Below are 20681 nucleotides of genomic sequence, written 5' to 3'. Positions count from 1 at the left end.
GTAAGCCCACACTGCTGTCTCTTCGTGAGATCGCACAAGCTCACAGACAGTCTTTCAAGTGAGTAGTTTGTTTTTACCCACTAAGGAATGGAAGACTGAGGTTGTGTACATACAATAAGCCTCGAGGTCCTTTAACCATAAAGAACACGCGAAGCAGAATGAGGCCGTTTTGTTTTCACAGTGCACAAATCAACCGGATCACAAATTGGACCACAAATAACCATACTGAGACCTCAGGAGGTGGTGAAGTTTGGAGTGTTTGCATCTGTGTTGAGGCCTCTTAGTTTGCTGTGTTCACATATGCACAGAACATGACTCAGAGGTCTGAGTCCACTTGAAAGGCTGAAACAGTGTGAAAAAGGACTTGGCTGTGAAAATCTGATGTTTATGCTAGCTGTCCACTTGGCTAGGTCCACTGCAGAGTTGAAGAGCTGTTCCTTGTCACCACACATCCATACGCCCAAATATGGCAAAAGGAGAAGAACCTGCTTTGTTTACTTTCTGTCTTTGATGAAACCATTATGCCAAACATTTCAGAGCGAGGATAATAAAAGTAACTTATGCATGTGCAATGCATATTTGAAGTGTACTTAAAATACCAAAGTCAGAGCAGCTTATAAATACAGAATGCCCCACGACTGAACTCCAATCTTCAAAGACTGAGGAAGCGTGTTGCGTTAGAAGGGTGTCATCTTCATAAATCCGAGGAGTTTTTAAACATGCAGGATCTCGGTGTTGGCCTCCCTGGCAGCGGCCAGCCGTGCCTGTGCTCCAGAACGGGGCTGACATTTTCAAAGGCGTGTGTTTGCTACTGGAGGGAGCGTGGACGACAGGGCCTCGTCTCGACATCATTTCCTCCCTCGTCTTGGCTCATTAGTGAGACCTTGCCTGCAGGTTCCTCACAGGTTTCTGAAGTCATTTCTGCCTCACGCTAGGGGAAGGCCCCAGCTCTTCTCAGGCCCCAGAAGGGCCTTGGATCGTTATCAACGCAAAGTCTGTAATACGCCAACGTCCTCTATTAGCTGAGGTTAGTTTTTGGGTCAGTGTTTCTGCAGCTTTCGGGCCAGCAGCGAGAGGAACGGCACTCCGCACGCACTGCCTCGCCTGTCTCAGAGCAGAGGAGAATTTTCAGCCTGTGGATTGGAAAATGGAGGGCTATCTTTAGACTTTCACTTCTCGTGAAAGGGTTTTTCTTCCTCTCTCAAGCTGCAGCTTTCTCGTTCTCTGCCTTTCTCCTTTCCTTCTCTTCCTTCCCTCACTCTCGCTGTGCCTCTGCCTCTCCCCATCTCGCTCGGATGTTTGTTTGCCGGCTGGGTTGCATATATGTGTCTGTGTGTGTGTGTGCGTTATTCTGCCAAAACCTGTTATCTGTATGCAAATGTTGTTCTTTTCTACGGAAAGGGAGCTGGTTAACAATTCAGATCAGGTTTTGGAGAATTGCGACTACAGAGAACCGTACCTCAAAGCGAGCGACAGCACAGTTGCGGTGTTTCATGTATGTTGCATGCCAGTGGTTTGAGAGAAATCATTTTATGTTGTTGATGCCTGACGCTACAAACTGTATTTTTTTTCTTTCTTCCCTTTTCCCACATAATGACTTTTATATTACTGTTATTTTTTTTTTGCCATAAATAAAATATGCTTGCTTTGTAACCTTTGAATAATGTCAGAGTATCTGCAGAATTTACTGTCTCTGTATTGATATGCATATAAACTCACATATTTTATCCCAGTTCCAAAGCTGTCTTGTAAACCTGTCTCCATTTGTCAACAAGTATCTATAATTACATCGTGTCGAATATACGGCTGTGAAAGGAGCCTTTCCAGTGTGAACCTAAAACTCACCAAGGAGAACGTTTTTGGAGTGGTATTTCGCTCTAGTTACTCCTCCCAGCTTCCAAAGAAGTAAATGTTAAAAGAGCTTAGTAAAACACTTAAACTATACAAGGCTCTCTTTAAGTTTCCTTCTTAGTGACGTGGTATAATACAAACACCCCCTTTTACTCTGGTCTGCTGGCATGTGGACATTCCAAGACTGAAAGTGTGGTCACATGACTAAACTTAAAGTTACTATTTAGGTTTTGTTTATTCTCTGATAGGCTTGTTTGTGGTCAATAATCAGTATATGTATGCACAGGAACCAGATAGCGTACAACTCTGAAATACATTTGCATTTTTCACAGTTATGAAATTGCACGCAAAGATAATCCAGTTATGAAAATGAATCTATTCCAGGCTATTAGAACGCTTGAGGTGCATGAGGTTGTTACAACTGTGAAGCCCTGTGGTGTCTCCATGGGGTTATTAGAGTACCTCTGTTTTGTTTAGTCTTGTCAGTTGATACAGTGCATCAATTAAACAAAGGCACCCAAGTGGAAGAAACGCTGTGCAAGTGTTTGCATTAGCCTTCATTAGTCCCCTCAGTGTTGCTCAACTGGGGCTCAGGGTAATTAAAGTATCACCGATTTCTCAGACTTCAACACCAGAAACCACACATACTTCTCGCAGACTAGAACATGAATATGCATGCTGTTTCCACATACGCTGGCATTGGTAGTTTAGAGTAGCTCCTTGTTAAATGCTTTCTTTGCACTCCTGGCCTCATCGCTAACTGACGCAAGGGTTGTGCTATTTACGTCGAGTTTATTTTGCATCCAGTTTGAATGTGTTTTTGCCCTATGATGCAGCATGTATTGTGTGGTTATGAAGTTTTTCACTGGATCTTAGTACGATAAGAAGCTGTAAGATATGTTCATCCACAGGAGCAAACTGTGGGCATAGCCAGAGGGAATTCATTCACAGTCTCTGCAGAAATAGAAAATGAGAATGACATTAGCATGATACAGATCTGACAGGGCTAATGTATGCAAAGTGATGCACCATTCCAAACGGTGGTTTAATGCCATGATCTGCTCAATTATTGAAATGTACATTGAACTTTCATTACTCATATTTACCAAGGGAAGATGATTCTGTCTCAGCCTTTGTTTGGATTGCATTTGCTGTTGATATGCTAACACTGTGAGGTCTATAGGCATTCATTTTGTATTAGTGTTTATTTTCTGGAAGTTTCGACGTAATAGTTGGTCGGCCTGTCTGAAGGTCTCCTAGGAAAAAGTGAGGAGGTGGATTTTCAGGAGAATGTGTGTTACTTTAACATAATGTACTCAAAAAGGAAAGAAAAAAAATAGTGAGCGTGTTTTGCCTCGGGCAGCAGTTTTTTCAGGTTCAGGTTTCTGCATATCAAAGCAGTAAAACCAGGAATAGATCTGTCAAGTCAAATCCACTCGGGATCCCACAAAAGGTTCACTTTTGTTAACCTCCACCGACCAGAGCGCACCGGTACCTCTGGGACGTAGGTGCTGCTCAGTGCCAGGAATTCATACAATAGATGGGCACTGCGCAGTTCATAACTTGAATTACTTTCAGAATAATTATCACAGTGCAGTACTCCATTTCACCACACGGGGCACTCCTAACGTCTTTCTAGCTGCATCCACACTGTCACAGATTTGCTGTTTTATTTTCCTTTTTCCTTCCCTTCGGAAGTGTGCTCTTGCCGTGCCAACCTAACTGTTTGGAACAGATGGTTTGTGCTTTAGTCATGAGGTCTTTGGAGATAGATGATGTCTGTGTGATGGCGGAGGGAAAAAAATATGAAGGTGTTGCCACACTGTAAATATTTTTAGGGACACAAACACATTGACGGGCCCCATTTGTTCCCTTAGCGCACAAGAACAGGCGGAATGAACAAATAAAGCACTGCTGCGACGGCCGCAGTGTTTCTTTTCGGAGAAGTGAGAAGTGCCAACGTTATAATAGAACATCCCAAGGTCTCATCTGGCTTTTGCCGCTCCGGTCTGTCTGCTAACCTTGAAAAGAGTGGAGAAAAATATCTCTTTGACACTTCAAATGTTACATTTGAAGGGGGGGGTGGGGGGGTGCTCCCAATTTGCTTCTTACTATGTCGCTCCGTTTTTCTCTCACCTTCTATGTTTTCCTCCCACTAAAATGGAGATTAATTCAACACCTCAGCCGTATTGGCATTCTGAGAGGAAATGATTAAAGAACATGACGCTTGGAACTGAAACCCCTCCGTCCTTCGTCTGTTCGGTTCTGAATCTCAATGTTTCGACCTACAGATACCCATCAAACTGCTTTTTATTCATCCATCGGAGAGAGGGCTTGTGTCATAGGGCTGCAGGTAACATGAGCCGGCTGTTTGAAAACATTGCGTAGATCCCTGGCATTCGTGAAGACTCCTGTGTGTAGATGTGGTCACGGCCTCATTTTAAAAAGGAAGATATGCACGTTCGCCGCATTTATCATGATGCGCTTTCATCACAGCACAACAATTGCCAGAGGCCCCTTTTGGAGTGACACACATTTGGTGTTAAATGTTATTCATATTTAGAGCATTTGGCATGACAGCCACAAAGAGGTTGTTTCTTTTTTTTGTAACTTGATGTGTGACATGATGCAGCAACACATTTGCATAACACAGAGCAGGAAACTCAAGCTAACAGCATCTTTTATTGGTACACATTTGTCAGTGTTGTTGGTGTTATTTTCAGGAATGGAATGTCTTCACATAAACATGCACTTTACAGAACAAAGAGAAACGTGATCTTGATTCTTACATGTCATCACTCTTGGAACAGAAGCTTGCATCTCTGAAAGGAGAAAAACATGGAAATTTATGTAACAATTTTTTTCCCCTGATAATTTTGGGCCATTTCTATTAGTCCATTCAGTATGAAATGAGTGGCTGGAAAATACAAAAATGGATGATTTTTTCATAAATTAGTATGTTTAAGGGATGTCAGGATTACTTTACTGAACGCAATACATGATTTAAAAATCAAAGTCTGATACACACACATATATATATATATGTGTGTGTGTGTGTGTGTGTGTTTGTGTGTGTGTGTGTGTGTGTGTGTGTGAAATGCATTAAAAGCCATTTTCAAATTTTGTTTTTGGGTGAAATTTCAGTGCTCTACATTGACTTGCTCATTTCCTATTATCCTCCTTTACAGAAGAATATATTTTTATTGTGTTAATTGGGGATTTATTAAAATTTACATTTTTCATATACAGTACTTTGCCAAAGCCAGAGACAACCCATTTGTTTACTCAATTTCCAAATGGCCATTAAATAGAAATCTTGACTTTTGCGGATGCTACTGCCACTTTTAACTCCTCCATCCTTCCAGTCTTAAAATCAAAGTGTTATGACTGTGTCTTCCCAACAAAACATGTTCCTAAAGCTGTTACTGACATTTATCCCCTTCAAAGAGACACTAACATTCACACAAGCAGCTACACCAACACACCTTAGCTACCTTGAAATTTTCTTGATGATGTTAGACTCCTAACAACCACGCAAGACTCTTCCACTGTTAGAGGACAACTCAGTGATATGGATCTGAACGGAAGTGTAACTGTCAGGAAGCCATTACTGAGAAAGGGATATAGAAAAACAAAGAAGTTTGCACTAGTTTGGGATTCTCATTCTCAGAGAAATGAGTCTGAAATATGCACACATGCATGCTAACTGCACAGCATGCCATACCAACAATACCCTGACAAAATTTCAGAACATTCTGTTTTATTGGGTACAGCTGTAAAATCACTCTTAAAATGCCATTGATCATTCTAGCCATTCATCACCAACCCCATTCTCTCACACTGAGCCGACTGTGAACCCTCTCTGTGCTCTATCTTGAATAGTAGTACCTATTTGAAATGGTGGGCTTAATCAGCCTTGGGCAAGACTGTGAATTTCACTTTTGTTGAGTTCTTTGAGATCAGTAGTTTTAATTCCACATTATATTTTTAAACTGGGTTTATAAATTAGACCATGCAATACATTTTTTAGTGATACTTAAAAATTTCCTTAATGGTTATTGGCTTTTGGTTATTGATTTATGGTTCTAGAGCAAACCATTAAATGGTATACAACCTTTATATTATAGCTTTTTCAAGGTCCCTCACACTCACACATTTCACTTAAAAAAATGGTTCTTTTGAAAGGTTCTATTGAAAGGTTCTTTATGGGACCAAAAGTGGCTCTTCTGCAGCTCCAAAGAACCATTTTCCTTTTTGCCAATTAATTTGCTAATTCAGTCATCTTGGAGCACACTTTACTTCTACGTTGTTGGATAAGTATCACAGCCAATGTACAAATGCAACCACTGTTGCATAGACAAAAGTGCTAAGTCACTGTTATTCAACATGGGAAAGAGATTATTTAATGTAGAGCACATCATTAGGATTCTAAGTTTATAGTAAATAAATAATGCAGTAAATTAGTTTCCATTTTAGTACATATTTAAAGCTGCACTACTTAACATTTGGTGATTTGGAGACCTCTCTGGTGAAAATGTGTAATTGCATGCCGAATACTGCAAGAACATTAGGTGACATTGTTGTACTTCAGACCCTGAGCAGATGAATCTGAAAGTTGCAGGTGTGTCTCCTCAGGACATAAGTGAATTATCTTCTATTGTCATCACATCTTTATTAGTATAATGTCGATTTTGCATTTGAGACATGAACATCGAGCCGGACATTCTTATGACATGTGAGGTTAATAAGTAAAGATGTAATGTAGTTCAAAAAACTCCTGTGAAATCAGACTCGACCCCTCTGACTTTTAAATTACTGTATCAGGCTTCACAAGGTGACTCGCGGCAGCGCACACACATCATACTTTAGTGGGTTCCGACTCAGTAATTCTGCTTTTTTCAGTTCTAACAAAAAAATCGAATGTGGTGCTGCTTTAATGAAAGAATCTCGAGCAAATCTGTTTTTTTGACCAGTATACAGCATACACTCTTTATTCACAAGCCCGTGTGGCATGCACACAAATTGTATTCTTTTTTTTTTTTTTTAGATGTATTCATTTTTTCCTGTGTGATTGGATTTCTCTGTCAGTATGAGGGTGGAGAGCATGTCGCTGCCTGCCTGTGTGCATGGCCAAATCTGCTCACAGCTTCAAGCAGCAGGCATCAGCGGCTGATGACCTGCCTGTCTGCCAGCTGATTGTTAATCATTTTCAAGCCTGTGCCTGGCCCCCTTTGATTGTGCTACACACTACTTTGGCTAAATGGAATCAATTAAACGTATGATTGTAGATGGCGGCAGCTTCCAGGAGATCGGCCCTTTGATGTAACAACAAAACTAGATTAATTAAAATGAATAGAGAACTCAATTTAAAAAGGTGCTGCACTGAGGGTCGCTACTGCTCCGAAAGGCTGTGTGTACACAGTGTGTAAATGTGTGTGTTGGTTTTTGAATCTTTTCAGGGACAAAACTACTGAAAACAGGAGAGGCCTGCAGGACCTGAAAAATGGCCATGACTTTGCAAACTAAAAGAGTAAAAACATTCCTTTTTGTTACTGAGGTTCAAAGTTAGGATTATGTTCAGAAAAATCTTGCTTCAAATAGGTAGTTACATGTACATTTACACGTGTACATATATATCAAAATGTCTGACTAAATAACAACTTTAAAAAGTTGTAGCACTTACAGTAGTTTTACAGTATGGTAGGTACCTAGTATGTAATATGTAAATATGTAGTAAATACACTGTTTCTGATCATTCATCCATACTGTTATACTGCAGTAATCTAGAACAGGTCAGAACATTATGTATGGTTATGCATTGCACACCACAAGGAGAAGAGAACAGGTAGTTACAGATGAATTACTATATACAACAATACACTTTCTTTTACAGTCCTATGCATGTGTTTACTGGAGCAATTTGGTAGTAATAATCAATAGTAGAGTTCACTACTAAAAGAGTCTCTGTGAAACTTTCATGCGAATCACTCTTTGGTTAGCGCTAACAAACTATTATAATTCTATGGGGACGCTAGCATTATCGTTGAAGTGGATTTTGTCCTCATATTTTAATCGATTTTTCACAAATAGGCCCAAAGGCCTAGCTCTAATAGTCACAGTTCACCACTGACACCAAGTATTGCTTAAGTAATTACCTAATTATTGCATGTAAGTACTGCTTTACATACATATATTATGAGAACATTTATCAATAAATATTTTACTGTAACGGATAACATGCAAATGTCTTTATTAATCGTCAAATCAGTATAAACATGCGTGGCCACTTGTAAATGATCAAATGAAGTTTATGTAGACAACACATATTTATATAGACAACAAGAATAACTATTAACTATTTGAAAGAAGGAGTACAAGCAAGATTACTGCGCCTTATCAACAGCCTAGGCTGTCATCAGACTACATTTAAACACATTTTAAAAAACTAGATTATTTCTTTCAGCATGTTTCTGCATTCATGAAAAAAGGCTATTCTTTTTATACAGGGAGTTGTGCCATTAGGGGTAAATATCGAGGTGACAAAGTTAAAATAAACCAAACAGGAACTTTAGTGTTAAATGCCTCGGTGCCAGGCCAGGAGAGTGGGTTGTTGTTACTGAACCTCTGAACCTCTGCTGAATGGCTACAGTGCAGTTATATCCACATATGCAAAGCAGCAGGAGAATGTATCATGAATGAATTTTAGGTATTTTAAATTTTTACTGGACATTGTGTCCGGCAGGATTTTAATTTACTGTCTTTTTGCTGGGCAAATAATAGAATTTACAGGCTAAAGGAAACCCCTATAGAAATACCTATGGGATATATGTATGACCCCATGTCCTGGGATTGTATAAAAGCAAGTGGTGTGTTTGTGTGTGCGTACATGTATGTCCAGTTTAGTCACTGTAATGTTTCAATTACATTGCTTTTAAATGAGTACATGGTGAAACCAGTTGAAGGCATACAATTAGCCTGCACAACTCATTAGAGTTACTGTTCTTGACGGTGCATGTGTGATTTCACTGTGGAGGTAATTTAAGTCAGCGAAAGGATGAGACATTCCTGTCATCCATAGCTGAAAAAAAGATTCTGTATTGCCTGTATGTGCAACTGGGCAACTGTTCTGTGTAATGGTATGAAAGAGTAAAAGTGAAGGCGTGGATGAAGCCATTAAGATCCACTGGTGCTGTAATTGCTGTGTTGGCTGAATGAATAATCTTTCGCTGAAAACGATAACATATGAGTACAAATTTGCAGTCTTGTTAATTGGCACGAAAGGCATGGAATGGAACAATGGGTACTTTCTTAACAGTCCGTCATCAGGGATTCAGTGTAAAACAATCTAATTTCAGGCCAGAAGTGTAGTATTACATGCTGTATTTAGTGACACTGCTTAGTGGCAATTATACAGATTCAGTTGAGTATCAAGAAAAAACCTAGTTTAGCACACAATTAAAAACCTTAAGAAGGTGGGAAGAATACATGAAACAAAGAAAAAATACTGAATTATTTATCTGATTTTTTCAGTAATACCAAAAGTCTTGTGCAAATGAGGCTCTTATCCTGGTTAATGGTGTCATTAGGCTCTACACTGTTTGTCAGGGGAGGTCAGGTAAATTTGTGAGCTCAACGATATAAACAATCATTAAGAGGCAGTTACTTCAGCCCTCCAGAGGTGGCCAACTGTCATCACTACAATTAACGAATGTTACGTTGTTTCACTTTTGTACAGGTGCCCAAACAATTTGAAGCAAAACAGAGGAATGATTAATACCAGAACAACTTCTCTGCCCCTGTTGTTATTGGTGAACAGATCTTTTGCACCGCACTTTCTTTGTATGGGTCTTAAAGTCAAGTGCTTGTGTTCTCAACCTATTTTTCTTTCCTCTTCTGCAGGTTTTTTAAGCACAGGAGACCAGGCGGCCAAAGGGAACTACGGGCTCCTAGATCTAATCCAAGCGCTGCGCTGGACTAGTGAAAACATCGGCTTCTTTGGCGGTGACCCTTTACGCATTACTGTTTTTGGATCTGGGGCCGGGGCCTCTTGTGTGAACCTCCTCACTCTGTCCCATTATTCTGAAGGTAACCGCTGGAGCAATTCAACCAAAGGTATAATGCAGAGGTTGCAACTTTTGACCCTTTTGGTGTTTGCATGCCACTTTGTTGCCACATTTAAGGCCTGCTTTAAGACTGTGTGTTCTTACGTGTTTGAGATGCATTTGTTCTTACATATATTTGCATGGAATCTTCAGTTTTGTTTTTTTCTCCCTTCCTGTACTCTGAAGGTGTGCTAACAGAACTTACTTGATAACTTCACCACATACTTCCAAACTACACAAAGGAAGTCCCTAGGGAAAGGCTGATTCATCTTTTTCTTTTATCCAAATACCCTGCTGTGTGTAGTCACGTTTGGATTAGGTTGCAGAATACGCTGTAGTGTTTAACAGCGGTGTGTGGCAGCAACACCCATCCATGGTCTCCTTTTGTTTTCTTTCTTCTCCTGTACTGCATAGTAATGCATACATTCGAGTTGTACTCTGTGTCACTGTTTCTACAACTGTACTTTCATTCACCATCTACTACCATTACCTTTATGGGTCTTGATAACTACAACATTTTCCACTGGTATTGCAGACAGCACTGGTAATGCATGCGTGATTCAGAATTGTCAAGCCATCAAGGTTACGGGCAAAGTCACAGGCTTCTCATTGCTCCTGCATTAGAACAGATCATTCATCATTTCCCCCTCCACTGGCACACTTTAAGGGGCTAAATCAGTCTGACCTGAAACCAGTTGCTTATGAAAAATGTATTTGAATTGGTCTCTCGGCTCATCTTTATTCAGTGGAGTTCATACCGATCGTCATGCTTTCCACACGCATGCTTTCACAGTTCAGGAGTAGCATTTTTCCTGTAGAAGTAACCCATTGACATGGAAAGGGTAATTAATTAATTCCATTTATCTCTTTGCGTGGGAGGTGGAACTGCAAAGGTCTTTCCACATCAGCATCCCTTGACATTATCACCATCATTCAAACAAACCTTGAGTTGCCCTTCTCACTGACCTGAGAATTACATACTATCACTTCACCGCTAAGTAAATGTTCGTTGCCTAATAAGAATAATATTAATATATAATAATAATATATAAAACTATATAAGAATAATATATAGTTTTTTTTTATTATAAGGACAGTAATTGTCATAACTCATTATTTCCCTGCTTGTAAATCATTATAAGCAGGATGATAAAACAATTCTTCATAAATGACTTTGTCAGTTGTTCAAAACACCTACATAAGTCATTCATATAAATAGGCTCTTAGGAAACACTTTACTGAAGGGCAGTGTTCATAAGGCTGTATAACACCTGACATGAAAATGATATACTGAACTGTTGCACACACAATCACACGTTTCTACTGTAAGAGGCAGTGAAAATGCATGCGAAAACCCCGTTCTGCAAGCATACATGCAAAGTTAGCGTTGTCTAGCTAACAAACAAAACCCCTAATATTTCCCTAAACATCTGATGGCATCCAGTTAAAAGTTGTGAATGTGTACCTGGTAAAAAGAATTGTGTTGTTTCTATCAGACCCACAACGTGTCTTAGTGAATATGTTTCCTGCTTAGTTTTATTTTGTCTCAACTGAACTGACAAATGTGATACGATGTGGCATGGAAAGTAATTATGGTCAGCTTAAATAATTGCGGTGAGCTTAAATAATTGTGATTATCTCAAATTGCAGTCAGGTAGTTATGTAATAGTTGTGACAAGCTTAACACCTACATAAGCCTTGCATTGCTTTAACACATTATTTGTAAAGACTTATTTCAACAACTAGTTTGTAACACATTAACTAAGGTGAAATGACATCAAAATTGACAAAAGCAGCCTTTATGACAACTGATGCTTGTTGGAATAAGCCTGTATTGATGTTTGTCAGTTGTCATGAAAGGCTTATGTAGATGTCATGTGGCATTATCAATGCTGCCGTTCAGTAAAGTGTTACTGAGTCTTAAGAATGCTTATGTCAGTAATGCATAATATTCAGGCTATTTGGATAAATTAGAAGCATCAGAGCAGAATTGAGAACAGGATGTCAATAATGTTAATAATTTTAATAATAGTAATAATAATAATAATGATAATAATATAAAAAATAAGTAGTTAGGTCCCTTGTTTGTTTCTTTTTCTGTCATCGAAACAAGAGAATCGGTTGAATAACTGTTCTGATTTGTATGTCATTTAATATCTTCCATGTCACCACATCTTTTTAAATAGACTGTTTTATATTATTCCAACCAAAAGAAAGAGTATGCTGGAGACTGTCATAGTAACATATAATGTCTTACTTTGCTGTGCACACAAACGCACTGTCTTGCTTTCTTGGTCTTGATTTGTTTGCATGAAGTTTGATATTCTTTTCTGATACTAATTAAGCTAATGCCTCATTGTTTGTGTTGAGAGAGTAAAAGCTATAATTCATTAATGCTGTCATAACAAAGATGTGGTGCTCAGTATCAACTCATACCTTCAATTCTTTGCATACTCTGGTACAGCACCAAAGAAAAAAGACAATTTTTTAAGTACATAGTCCATGCTCATATGTGGTTACATTCTTATTTGCATGGCATTTGTCTGTTTGTGATTTTTAAATTTACAGTTTGCAATTTTTTTTCAAACATTGAGTTTCCTCATAGCATTTATGTCTATGTATGTCCACGGTTGGGTATCGTTGCCAATATCTTATTTATCTTCACAGGCCTCTTCCAGAGAGCTATTGCCCAGAGTGGTACAGCCCTGTCCAGCTGGGCTGTCAGTTTCCAGCCTGCTAAGTACGCCCGCATGCTGGCCAAAAAGGTGGGCTGCAACTTCAAAGACACAGTGGACCTGGTGGAGTGTCTACAGAAGAAGCACTACAAGGAGCTTGTGGAGCAAGACATCCAGCCTGCGCGCTACCACATCGCCTTTGGTCCTGTCATTGATGGCGATGTCATCCCTGATGACCCGCAGATCCTCATGGAGCAAGGGGAGTTCCTGAACTATGACATCATGCTGGGGGTCAACCAGGGCGAGGGCTTGAAGTTTGTCGAGCTCATCGTGGATAATGAGAACGGCGTTCAGGCTAATGACTTTGACTACGCCGTGTCGAGTTTTGTGGACGACCTGTATGGCTACCCTGAGGGCAAGGATATCCTGCGGGAGACTATTAAGTTCATGTACACCGACTGGGCTGACCGTCACAATCCGGAGACCAGGAGGAAGACACTGCTTGCTCTTTTTACTGATCACCAGTGGGTTGCGCCTGCAGTGGCCACGGCAGACCTGCACTCCAGCTTCGGATCTCCCACTTATTTCTACGCCTTTTACCACCACTGTCAGACGGAGCAGGTGCCACCCTGGGCAGATGCGGCACATGGAGACGAGATCCCCTATGTTTTCGGCCTGCCTATGATCGGACCCACTGAGCTCTTCCCCTGCAACTTCTCCAAGAACGATGTGATGCTCAGTGCTGTGGTGATGACGTACTGGACCAACTTTGCCAAAACTGGGTAAGTCATAAAGAACAAGGACTTATTTGAGTCTGACCGATACATTGGTTGTGCTATTAAATTGACCGACATTGAGGTCCCAAGGATTTCTCACACTAATAACGTACCAATATTTAGTGGCTTGTTTTATATTGTAAGACATGATGTGAAGACACTTAAGATAATTGATCATTTTTGAGGATTTAATGGTTTGAAATTTGTATGCCTTTTGCATTTGTATGACTTTATGGTGACGGCTTAGTTGACAGTCACCCCCTGCTCTCTCCTGTCACAGCAATATAGGCCTCCCAGAGGAAAAGAATATTGTAAGATCTCCTCTTAATCTTTTTTCTCCAAGACATGGTTAAGTTCTGTTTTAAATCATTTTGAGACATTTCCCCTATTTCTGAAATTCTGCTCTTGATAAGCAACCCTTATGCTGAGTTTACATGTTAATGGTAGACGGATGATGGCAAATCAGGTATTCCATTGTTTTCAGTGGAGGCATAAAATTCTGCCACCATCAGCAGTGTACCACAGTGGTCAGCAGAGCATTCCGCCAAGAATTTCTTTTTCTCAACTTTTTTGGGAGCTATGGTCTAAATGCCTCATTGTTGAAGTCTGGTATTATACCATCTGTTGTTGGAAGAAAACCTCATATCTCCAAAATGGTAACTTTACAGGAGAAGGAAAAAACCTACTTTACTCTTAATGTAAGTTAGTGGAACCAGATTTTTTTCCAAGTCATTTCAGGTCCTTTCTTTTAGTCCATTCTTCGTGAAACTTACATACAATGTAAAGGGCAACTTTCAAATTATATCAAAAATTATGACAAAAATGGAGATTGGAGGTTTTCATGGAGGTTTTCCTCCCACAGCAGCGATATGTAAGTTCAGTGTACAGCGATATGTAAATTCAGTAGTTTTTTGGCTGAACTGTTTAAGTTTGATATTAAATTAATGTGTTTTTTTCTTCTTCTTCTTCTTCTTAATCTTCACGTTGTTGCTAGGGAACTGTTTCCAATAGGACTGCACATAACAAAGCTTCAATTTGTAGTGATTCTCAGGTTTATGATATATGCTGCTTATGACTTTTTAATTGCCCGGTGATGTATCCCTGTTCGTCTTAGGTGTAATGTTGTAATTGCAGATACAGACACAGTGATGATGTGGAATACATTTACTGGTTATTTGACTTTGCAGTAGATTTCATAAAATCTCACCTTGGATGTCGCCTCAAGTTCGGATGACGAATCAATTTGTGCTACTTGCAAATGTGTAATTTCGGTTCTCTGACTTTTTCCTCTTAATTAAGAAGCAGTGGCAGTTTGTCAGGAGATTGTGATGTTCACTGAGAGAGAATATTAACAGTCTCTCCTCAGTGCCTTTAAGCATGTCTCTGCGTCAGTAATTGTTTTCTCAGGCAATAATAAAGTAGAATGGCCTTTTCTCTGCCACACCACACAAGCCCAGGAGGACTGTATGACCACTAATGACTTTCATATATAACATTGACCTGCAATCTCACATAGGAATGTCGAGAAGATTGATGCACTCATTTTTCACGATGAAGGTAGTTTACAGTGTACTGACTTGCACATCAGTGGGACTATGATGCTAATCTGTCCCCCTTCCCTTGCAGTGACCCCAACCAACCGGTGCCACAGGACACCAAGTTCATCCACACTAAGCCCAACCGCTTTGAAGAGGTGGCCTGGACGCGCTACAACCAGAAAGACCAGCTGTACCTTCACATTGGCCTGAAGCCCCGAGTGAAAGAGCACTATCGCGCCAACAAGGTCAACCTGTGGCTGGAGTTGGTTCCCCATCTGCATAGCCTCAACGAGGTCACCCAGATCATCTCCACCACCACCAAGGTTCCACCACCAGAGGTCACACCACGTGCCCCCAAGAAGATACCAGCCAACACCAAGCGTCCCTTCCCCACGCCCTTCCCTACTGAAACGCAGGACAGCCAGAACCAGAACCAAAACCAGCCCTTCCTGGTGGACCAGCGGGATTACTCCACAGAGCTGAGTGTGACCATCGCCGTGGGCGCCTCGCTGCTGTTCCTCAACATCCTGGCCTTTGCCGCGCTTTACTACAAAAAGGACAAGCGGCGGCATGAGGTGCACCGGCGCTGCAGCCCACAGCGCACCACAGCCAACGAGCTGCCCCACACGCAAGAGGAGGAGATCATGTCCCTGCAGATGAAGCACAGCGACCTGGAGCGCGAGTGTCGCGAGGCCATGCACCCGCACGAGGTGGTCCTCAGGACTGCCTGCCCGCCCGACTACACGCTGGCCATGCGTCGCTCGCCTGACGACATCCCTCTCATGACCCCCAACACCATCACCATGATCCCCAACAGCATGCCTGGTCTCAGCTCGCTGCACCCCTTCAACAGCTACCCCAGCGGACAGAACAACACACTGCCTCACCCGCACCCCCACTCACATTCTACCACCAGAGTATAGCCTCATACGTGCGTGGCGCCGCTTTCAAGCACACCCAAATACACACAGATAGACACACCTGGACAATACACACTCTCACCCACAGGCATACCGTACAAGCCCACGGATTTCTTGGGGAACATGTGTGCGCTTGCTGTTTCGAGGAACATGTGGAATACGGCACAGGGTTTTTTTTTGTGCTCCCTGGGAGGAAAACTATCATTTTCTATTAGAAAAAAGGAGATGAGAAAATGTGTGGAAACATTTCAAATCTAATGAAAAACAGAGATGGATGTCTTTTTTTTTTTAGTCCTGCTGTTGTGACGAAGCCGGGGCCATTTCCTGGCAAACAGATATCACTCCAGGTTGCTTGGAACGATGGCTTGATTCAGTTACCCAGGGAGGAAACAGCAGCAGCAGCGGCAGAGATGGTGTGTGGGAGGCCCCTTTTGTAAATGAAAGAAAGCATATTGTTTTCCCGAGGCATCGGATTGTAGATTACTCTCTCTAGAGCAGAGAGGAGATGCTGCTTACCTAATTTAGGCATGTGTTCTCCTAAGGATGGAGGCATTGTAAGATACGGAATAAAACATTAACGGAGAAAAAGAGGAGGACAAGAACTCCTCGAAAATATGCACAATAGAGACATTCACCAAATGTCTTGGAATCTTTTTGTCAGTTTATTTTTTGGGAACAGTTTTATTGTATAGAATCTATTTACATATCTAGATATGTACACAAAGCACCAATGCTGTTCAAGCCCTGACTGCGGGGTGTCAGTACTGGAAAAATCTGCCAGCAGTTCATATAGCGAGTGGGAAGTTCACTGGTTTTTCTGGCAGATACAGCTTCATCACACAAGTGCTGTCTATTCGGAGAACTGGCGGACAAATAAAAAAGGGAAGCTGGATATTTTTAGCACGAAGCGCATGACAATTTATCTGCTTGGTGGCTGTTCTGCTGATTAAGTCATTATTAAAAAAAAAGAATAATAATTTTCATCCCCATTGGATTTGTTTGAGGAAAACTGCTCTGATTGGCCCAGAAACCTACTGAAATCGGAATACAGTGACACAAGCGAAGGCGATGGGTCCTGATTGGATGCGGGGAAGGGAAAGGGGCGGGTATATGCTAAATAGAGTGCATTCACAAATAGCTTGAGTGAACCTGGTTATAAGGACTAGTTTTGTACAATGTGTGTTGGTAAAACTTTTTAATAGTGGTGAATCACTTGCTGTTTGAGATCCCATGTGTGGGACATTCATTGTACTCTTTTTAATTTGCTCATTTTGGTCTCAGCTGTTATACATTGTTTTTTATGTTTATTTGTTTTGTTTTGGGGTTTTTTCTTCTCATCTCTGGCTTATAGGCAAAGACCACTTTTACCTTAGAAAACAACCTGCGTGGTTTAATTCTCATTCATTTCTTTGTCTAACTCATCAGGAAATCCCCCCTGCATAACTGGTGCCCCGGGGCTAGGAAGAAATGAAGACATATTGCTGGGAATCGTTCTGCATAACTTTAGCTCTGTGGAACATGATTGGTTGCATTGATTTTGCTTGTGCCCTTTATTAAGTCCATGCTGTAGCCCTGCTTAAAGACGAATGCTTATAAATTTCTGCCTGTCGCGGGGAGGCTATCTGCTGACAGTGTGGATTAGGAGGCCCTCTCATCCTACGCCTCTGCATCAGATTGCAGCAGGTGCAGAGGTGGCAGTCTAAGGAAGAGGGAAGCCCTTACCATGTCAAAGCAAGCTACTCTAGCCCCCATTTGCATCCACTGTACTAGTCACGGCCCTCTTGCAAGTCTATTTTTTTGTCCCTGCTATAGTCATTGCTGCACAAAACTAGCCATTTTGCCATTTCTGTTTCTATCTGTATTCATTTTGCCCCTTTTTAGCCTCCTCACTGAATGCAAACATGTTATCACTCTGCAGAGAAGTAACCTGTCAAACACAGACAAGATTTGGGTTTATCAACAGCTTGAGTTTCAAAGTGCGTTAGAAAAATTAGTTAATTTAGGCTTTACTTCCCCCAGCAAGTTGAACAGACTTTGTATGGCTACAGACAAAAGTGCTGTCTGTCTTTTCCTTGCTAGTCCTTGTGCTTTGTATTGACCATCACACCATGCTACATGGCTGGGCAAAGGCATCACTCATGGTCATACACAACTCATTTGAAACTTCAGACGTATGACTAAGACAGCTCCAATGAGGAGTAATGAAAGGAATATTTCAGCTAATCTGCTGAATCTGTAGCGTATGGTTGATTATGATATGTAACTGACAAGTGGTATGTTTTCCTTTATATCAGTAAAAAAAAACAGAAACCCATTGAATTGAACAACACTTTAGGCATCTGCCCATTTGCTTCTATTATACATGTATTTTAGTCAACAGGTTTTATGATTTTGTGCATCAAAAATATGGTCCATTGTAATCAACTCAATGCTACAGAGGCAGCAGATGTGGTTTAGGTTGAAAAACACTGGGGTATACCTTTAAATAAACAGTTTGTAAGTTGAGAAGTTCAGACAGACAGGATCTGTTTGAGAAAGTTGCAGTGACACAGTGCAGCGCCATCAAGGCAAGTGGGAGAGGTACAGAGAAAAGGACAAAGAAAAAGGAGAGAATTATGCAGCTCTCTCACCGCCCCGGCGACCTGTGACATGCGGCGAGTCCCAAACAAGATGTTCCCGCCTAGAACACGGCCTCCCTGGGGCTGCTCGGCTGCGCGCTGGCCCTGCGTAACAGGACGGTAAATACAGCGCAGAATAAGCCCTCTTTCCCACAAATGCCATACCATTAACTAAAACCCCTCAGCACATCCCCCCTCACTCAATCAATACAGGTATGAATATGCAAAGCAGCCCTGCCCTGAGCCCCCATTCCAAATGAGGCTCCTTTTCAACAGTGTTAAAATTTAATGAGCCGTTCATACAAGGGGCCGCTTTGAGGATTCTTCTCGTGCATTTGCATGTAGGGCCAAGGTGAGAGCTGGGCTACATCTGTAACCGCAGAGGACTCCTGAAGCGTCTCCTGAACTCCTGAAGTCCCACACACACACACACACACACACACACACACATAAGCAACAGGACGCAGCCTCATGACTGAATGTAATACAATACTGAGTGCCATTTATAAACAGTAACCAAACCACATAAATCTGATTTCTTTTTTTTATTTTTATTTTATTCTTGTTTTTTCTTCTGTCTAAGCTTCAAAGGGATGATCAAAAATGCCTGTTCATAGGAACCATATCAGAGGGGAGTTGTAATGTAGATTATTTGTCATTTTGTCTTTATTTCTGGTTAAATAGGATTTACTCTTCTGGAGCACAATAAATGATTTTATTAAGCTGAATTCAAATCACTGCAACTCTTTATTTACCCTGGGTTTGTGAACATCTTACAGCATCCAGTGAGTCCTATACCCACAAAAAACAGAATCAGTGTGTTTTACACTGCCACAGTGTCATGCTCAAATCAGTCCTTTTACACTGCCACAGTGTCATGCTCTATCAAACCCATATTCCTTGGCCTCAGAACATCTTGTCAGAATTCTGAACTGATCTTGCAATAGCTAACTTATTCCTATCTGCCTATCTCCATTAGCTAACCCTGGCCAAATCGTAAGACTTCTGTGCCCACTGTATCATTACACAGGGATATAATCAAAGAAATGGTTCAGGAAAAATTCTAGCTTAAGACAATGTTCCACTTATGCCAGATGTAGTCGATCAGCCAAGATGTATTTGGCGTCCAAATTTTGCTTTTTAAGTTTTAAAGCAGAGCTGTTGGACTAATGCTGTCAACAGTCACCCAAATCTTTTCCATAAATACACTTTCAAAATGTCTTCCAACCCGCTCAAACCACATTCAAGTCTTCATTAAGATTGCGCAGACTTCGTTTGTGGTTTAGAACACAGTATGACTGGCCTTGGAGCTACGAGGCTTACAAAATTCAACACTTTTTTAAATAAGGGTGCCAGAAATGTTTCTTTTTATGATGCCACAGAAGAACCACTTTTGGTTCCCAAAAGAATCTTTCAGGGATGTTTTTTTGGAGAGCCATTTTTATGAATGTAATGTGTGAACTAGAACAGCCTTTTTAAAGTTTAAAGAACCTCCACATACGGCAAAGGTTCTAGCAAGAACCCTTAAATTGGAAAGGACTTTGATATTATGTAAAGAACTCACAAATCTCTATCAAACAAGGTTCTTTGGGGAACAAAAAAGGTGGTTGTTCTATGGCATCGCTTACTGTTTTTTAAGCATGAAGATTAACATTTTTATTAAAAACCAACAGAAATTGCTAGCATACTCTGTAGTGTCCATGTGCTTGCATGACATGAGTGCCGGACAGCACAACACCTCTTGTCTATGATGGCTGCCCCAAGCATTCAGCTACATGGTGAAGTTCATAGTTTATATATTTACAGTTCACAATAAGTCATACCGTGTGGTTAATGAAGACTCAGATGTGGTTTGAACAGGTTTCAGGTATTTACGAAGTGACTCTTGACTTCTAGTGTTAGCAATGTCAGCATGGCCGTAACCAGCTATGAGGACACTGAGGTCCGGACCTCGGTAGTTTCAGAAGGATTCTTTTTTTTCCACTTTTCTCCGTTCATGAGATTAAATGTAGAAACAGCACCGTCTACCCAGGGGAGAAGGGTCTAGCTGTAGACCCGCAGTCTCAGCTCCGGATATGATGTCACGTAAAAGCCCATATAGTCCAGGCGACACGCGTCGCTCGACAATAAATGACGTAAAAGAGACAGAATGTATGGGTTGCCAGCTATTCAGAACTGGGATCAAAACACATTTTTACGAT

General features: G+C 41.0%; 1 protein-coding gene across 3 annotated transcripts in view; it reads left to right on the top strand.

Moving 5' to 3' along the window:
- Positions 1-17650, top strand: part of nlgn1 (neuroligin 1) — a 209371-nt gene extending 191721 nt beyond the window's left edge. For all 3 annotated transcript variants that reach the window (XM_036586467.1, XM_036586468.1, XM_036586466.1), the window contains 3 exons: positions 9751-9963; positions 12621-13410; positions 15031-17650. In XM_036586467.1, coding sequence (XP_036442360.1) covers positions 9751-9963; positions 12621-13410; positions 15031-15865 — 1838 coding nt within the window. In that variant the 3' untranslated portion in view covers positions 15866-17650. The remainder of the gene's footprint in view (positions 1-9750; positions 9964-12620; positions 13411-15030) is intronic.
- Positions 17651-20681: the final 3031 nt, after the last annotated feature.

The sequence above is a fragment of the Colossoma macropomum genome, unplaced genomic scaffold, assembly GCF_904425465.1.
Source record: "Colossoma macropomum unplaced genomic scaffold, Colossoma_macropomum, whole genome shotgun sequence".
In the NCBI taxonomy this organism is placed as follows: Eukaryota; Metazoa; Chordata; class Actinopteri; order Characiformes; family Serrasalmidae; genus Colossoma; species Colossoma macropomum.
Note: the sequence above shows the minus strand (reverse complement) of the source record. Positions and strands in the feature narration are given on the sequence as shown.